Source organism: Merops nubicus, unplaced genomic scaffold (assembly GCF_000691845.1).
Source record: "Merops nubicus isolate BGI_N331 unplaced genomic scaffold, ASM69184v1 scaffold11149, whole genome shotgun sequence".
NCBI lineage: Eukaryota > Metazoa > Chordata > Aves > Coraciiformes > Meropidae > Merops > Merops nubicus.
Window position 1 is genome coordinate 67,392 of NW_008633071.1, and position 6,000 is coordinate 73,391.

The window sequence follows — 6,000 nt, forward strand, 5'->3', positions numbered from 1 at the left end:
TGTATTTAAATTCTGACACTTGACAGGACAGTCAGATCAAGCATGAGAAATAACAGATTCCAGTTAATTCAAAGAGGAGACAACACAGAAAAGGCTGCTGAACTCATGTTTACAGATGGCATTACTCCAAGATAAGACAGTACGAAAACGAAAGAAATTAAAGTCCCGTGGGATCTGTATCAAAAGTAAAAAAATGTGGTGAAGGAACAAAGTGCACACCAAAAGAATTATACAGGTAGCAAAATAAATGTAGGGAGTCAAACTTGCAGAAAAGCAGAACTTTAAGATCACCATCATTAGCAACACAATGAAAGCTGACAGACAAAATTAAGATATAAAACCTCCAGCAGAGCCTTCTAAGAATACTTTCTGGTATTCCATTGAAACCAAGCTTTCTGTGAGATACAGAAGATGTCAAATTGAAGATGGTCCAAGATGAAAGTTCAGCAGAAAACTAGAGCTATGGCTGATGGAAAGCTGCCAGATTTCACTACACACAATGCCTGTGAAGACAAACATCCCAAGGACAAAGCAGCTTGCAGGAAGCATGTGAAGCTTCTTGCCTGGTACCACAGTATTTCAACACTTCTAATGTGAAGTTTCCTTGCAGTTATAAATTCAAGTTTTACATCCAGCAATATTTAGTTTTATAGTGTGTATTCTTGCATCATAAATCAAGCCAACCTAAACGATCCTAGTGTCACATCAAGATCTTAACCTCTAGTTGGAAAATCCTAGCTTGGCAAACAGAGTAGAATGAGTGAAGAACAGCAGAACAAAGATGGAGAATAAATGTCTAAAGAACCAAAGAAGTAGTCAAGGAAAGAGTAAAACTGAGCACATGAAGAAGGATCAGAAGAAGAAAAGTGGCAACAAAAAGAGCATTAACTCCAACCATCTTCACTAAAATTATGAAAACATTACCACATCCAATACCAGAGGATTGATTATATTCTCTTATTTCTCTGAACAGTTACTTATTAATTCAGACCTATGACAGCTCAAAGCTGCAGCTAAATGTTTTTCTACTTTCTCCTGATATTCTTTTCCCTCAATTTATTAGTTTATTCACCAAGATGAACTCTGAAATGTCAGCTTGTGTGAGGTTTCTGGTGATAAAATCGCAGAGATGGCATAAGCCTTGACATGAACAGCAGTTTTGATTTCATGTTTTTCCTGTGCAGTGTTCCTTCATCCTCTGACCCACCAAACAAACTGCTCAAAAAAGCTGTGCAAAATAAAAACTTCTGAATAGCAGCTATTTGCTGTCTATCATGTTATTTGCTGTGCAAATATGGAATTTAGCACAAAAATTAAAATTACACTTCATTGATACTACTGAGTGTTGAAGCGATAAATCTACACACACGATACTGAAAATATCCCTGAAGATAAAAATAAAAAAGCACATTGCTTTATGTAATTACTGGTTTAGTATCAGTACATTCACAGATACACAAACATCTGAATTACACTCGGTTTCATTTACGGTACATTTAACAACAGCTGTGATATCCCACAATACTTTCTAGAAGTAACCAAACACCTACTTTGGTGTTATTGTTTTAATCCAATGGAAATAGTATCCTCTGCTGTAAGCACTCTAAAAAAGTTCAGAAAAAGAAATATTCACTGTACTAAAATGTCAACAGAAACTAAGTATCATTTTAAACATCTGAATTGTTTCTCAAGTTGAGAAACAGTCAACCAAGCAAGACATAGGAGGGAGTCTTTTGGAAAATTAAATTTTTTTAAAAAAAATAATTAAGGAGAGGCAGAATCTTGTTAAATAAAAAAAGATAAAGAACACAAGAAATTATGCACTGCAGCAGATCAATGGTTCATCTAGTCCAGTATATTGTCATTAACAGCAGCACATACTCTAACAGCACAGACATCTGCCACTAGGAAATGCCAGAAGATCCTACGCTGTCTATTTATCTGACTATGTATTTAGGGACTTGTTTCTTCTTGAAGCTCTTGGTGTAGTCTGCTTCCACAACCTCCTGAGGCAGCACATTTCTAAATTTTGCTACCTGCTGCATAAAATACTTTTGTTTCCTTTGACGTGTTTTCCTACTGAAACAAACAGTAGATCACAGATGGTAGCTGCATCTCTAAAGTGCCATTGCTATGATCCTCAATGTAACTTTCTTAAGTAATGAGATTATATTAAAACTTATGAAAACCTAGCACTGTCACAAGCACAAAAAAGAAGTCTGTCAATGCCTCCTTGGGTGTTTTATGAAGTGAGACACAGCAGGTCTGCTGGGAGCAATAAAAGCAGCAACCAGCACCTGGCTGTGCTATGAGGTTCCACAGAGAGAGACCAAAGAACACAAAGAGGAAATAGACTTCATCTAACACCAGATAAGGAAGGGTGAAGAGGGAAACAGAGTAATAAAACTTCTGGAGAAAGGCCCTGACCTTTCAATGGTAAAATGGGATATTAAGGGGACAAGGTACTGAATTATTTTCCACAAAAGTGGTTAGCTTTTTTAGGGACAGAGCTTGCAACTAAGTCCAAAAAAAAAGCCAAGAAATAAACAAACAGCAGATCTTTTCAGCACCATTCAGCATTCTGTTAGCAGCTTCTCTAGAAGCACGCTAAGTCTTCCCAGTGTTCAGCTTTGATGTCAGAATGGACTCACAAATAGTCATAAACTGAGAGGTCTTTTCCAACCAAAGTGAAAGTGATTCTCTGAACAGAGACATGGTGAAGCTGGCTCTTTTCAGAACAAGCAGACTCAAGTGCTCAGGGTTTAGAAGAGGGAGAAGTACTCTAACAGTCCAAGTTGCTTTTAGAATTGAACTACTATAGGAAAGCAGAGGAAGCACTAGGTTATGGTGCACAGATTGCAAGTCCTTACCTCAAACTTTCTGCTGGAAGGACATCAGACTTGTTTTCAGGAAAGGCAGAAGCTTGTAAAATTTTTATTCTCAGAATTTATATCACAGGTCCAGTAAAAAACTTATTTTACCACTAAGTATTCTATTAATGTTTTGTGTTTCTTTAATACTTGCTTCTAAATATTATGAAGTCATTACAAGTTGTAATAACTGGAGTTATTATAAATTACTTGTAACAAGTACCACGAGAGCCTGGCAGAACTGGAAAATTCAGTTTCATGTTCATTTTTTTTATAAAGCAACTACTAAGTATCATGAAATTTGCTTTTAAAATATTGTGTTTACAAAATCAGTTTTATAGTGCAAGTGTACATTTTCAGAAAAATACAACTACAAAAACTGCAAACTAAAACAGAACATCGAGAAGCTTCTGCTTGATAAGACTACACAAGGAAAGAAAAAAAGTATTGGGGAGTTAGCAATTAACTAAGAACACTGTCAAGAATTTAGGCACTATTCCTTCAGTTACTTTTCAAAGCATAACTGTATTTTCTTAATACTAAAAAGGCAACCACAAGTTAAAACAAATACAGACTATACAGTACTTACCTCTGCTTATTTTACTAATTCTTCCACTTTTTTCAGACTTCTAGAAGAGAGGAGAAAAAGTAAAATAAGGATACACACAGAGAATCACAGAATGTTAGGGGCTGGAAGGGACCTCCAGAGATCATGGAGTCCAACCCCCCTGCCAGAGCAGGACCATCTAGTCTAGGGCAGGTCTCTCAGGAATGCATCCAGACAGGTCTGAAAAGTCTCCAAGGCAGGAGACTCCACAACCTCCCTGGGGAGCCTGTTCCAGTGCTCTGGAACCCTGACAGTAAAGAAGTTCTTCCTCATGCTGAGGTGGAACTTCCTGTGCTCCAAGTTGTGACCATTGCCCCATGTCCTCCTGTGTGATGATTAGTGTAGATACAGTAATCATCATCAAAACCAAAAATTATTTAGAAACATGTATCTCCAATCATAATTCTATTGCATTTGATATGATACCACTAGATCTAAATGGCAACTAATGATTCTAACTCTTGATTAGTTCTAGTATTTTAATTTGATTTTCCTCCCTTAAATCTTTATACATATCTGCTACAAATATATACATACCAAAAAAAATGTTAGATAGAAATCTGTTAAAGGACATAGATGTATACAGAGCTAACACCCACTATGCTGTTTAATGATAGGGTTAGCTCCCACCGTTAATTCTAAGCTGTTAATCTGAAATTTCACACACAAGCTTTACCCAAGCCATGACTTGGGTAGCAACATGTAACAATGCTAATTTTGCAGAGGCAGCCACTTCCCTCTCAATGTATTATATATTTACCAAACCAAAAAGAAAGAAAAACCTGTGTCTGAACTAATAAAGGTTATGTACTAAAAAAACGTTATTCTCAACAGCAATAGCACTATCAACTTGTAGAAGCTATGCTAAACTGCCAAGGGTTTGTTTTTTTTTTTAACTAGAAGTTCCAAACAAACACTTCAGCTGATCCTAAGAAAAAAGAAAAGAAATTGTTTTCTAAATTAGAATTTTGTTCCACAACAAAACCTGAAAAACCTAATTATCTTCATACAAATGTCAACATAAATATTAGAAAATCCAGCATAAGAAAGAATTCAAAAGTGTTAAATTTATTCCAGTAATTCTAACAATCCATTGGATAAATTAAGATCCTAGTAATACCAGAAAGTTGCTGCCACTTGTGCATTACTTGTCCAACTTGTGTCCCATTAAAGGTCCTTCATGTGCAAACACACAACAAAAAGACATTTAGTACCACACAAGTCAATGGTCAAAATAATCAATGTCACAGATGTTAGGCTTTCTGCTCTGGTCTCTTCTAGATGACTTTATAATGTCTGCAAAATGTTCCTGCTCTGGCAATTAAAATTTATTACCTGCAGCACTGTCAGTTCAGCCTCATCTTCTGCACCTTCAGGAACTACACCTACAGCAAAAGCTAGAAGAAAAAGCAGACTTAAATCATATTATAGGAGATCATTTTTACACTTGTTAAATTTCTGCAAAAAACCAAAAATTTAGGTAAGATTTTCACATTAAATGATGCTATATAGGTAATAACCTTTACGAACATAAGACAGGTGGTTCTTACAGAATTTATACATTTGCTGCCTGACAATTCTGTTCCCATATATTGCTGAAAAGATCACTCTTTGATGTGAAGCCAATTTATCTTGGCTTCAAAGCAAATAAATCCCATTAAAAAATAAAATAATCCTGTTCAGTCCAGCAGTTCACTTGAAAACAACACAATGTGCTATCACATGGGAGACCTGCACTGCACTCTATCTTTAGGTTAAAGTACAGACCACCAAAGCTTCACTTGGAACCACAGGAACAGACAGCAGCTGCCAGAAATGTCTATCAAAATCAAAGGTGGTTGTCATACGCTTTGAATGCCATCTTTAAACAACAGTTAAACTTGATAATGTATAAGAGACCCAAATAAATATTTACAGAAAGAACCAAGACCACAAAGAGCTAGTTTGCACTGACCTAGCATGATCTTAAATCTTTTATACTGTAACCATCCTACACATACAGTTCTGGTTTTGGTTTGTATTAGAAAAAAAAATCATAGAAAAGGGTTCTGGGCTTTTTAAAGTGTTTTGTTGATGTAGTCATCTGATCAATTTCTCTCAGCTTGCTCATTTGTAAAAGTAGTTCCATTTAACACAAGAAAGCTTTACTAAGAAAGCTTCATAAGGAGCCTTTCTTAAAAGGTACTAAAGAGATGCACATGGAAGTAAATTGCTATGATTTGGAAGGAACTCAAGATACTGCTCATCACAGACAAATAGATGGTCTCCTTAAAAACTGGGGTGGAAATTCAAGTGGAACATTTCACTGCAAGGTCAAATTATTTATTGCTTGAAATTGATTTTGAAGTGAATTCCTACCAACTCTCAATTCCTTTGAGACAACAGAAATTTGCAACATATGAAATCAAGAAGACATGATTTGCCAAGGCCTGTGGTGCTCCATCTCTGAAGATCTATATCCTGATGTTCTTTCAACTAGAGACTGAATTGCACTAAGTAACTAGGAGTTAAGTTTTATAATAT

The 6,000-nt window shown here is 35.9% G+C and overlaps 1 protein-coding gene across 1 annotated transcript in view; it reads right to left on the minus strand.

Annotated features, from left to right (window-relative positions):
• The window catches only part of B3GALTL (beta 1,3-galactosyltransferase-like), a gene marked incomplete at its 5' end in the record, with an annotated part of 51,343 nt that extends 46,469 nt beyond the window's left edge, over window positions 1-4,874 (minus strand). The window contains 2 exons of the mRNA XM_008948121.1: window positions 3,460-3,499; window positions 4,813-4,874. Of these exons, the coding sequence (XP_008946369.1) occupies window positions 3,460-3,499; window positions 4,813-4,874 (102 nt within the window). The remainder of the gene's footprint in view (window positions 1-3,459; window positions 3,500-4,812) is intronic.
• Between the last annotated feature and the right edge of the window lie 1,126 nt (window positions 4,875-6,000).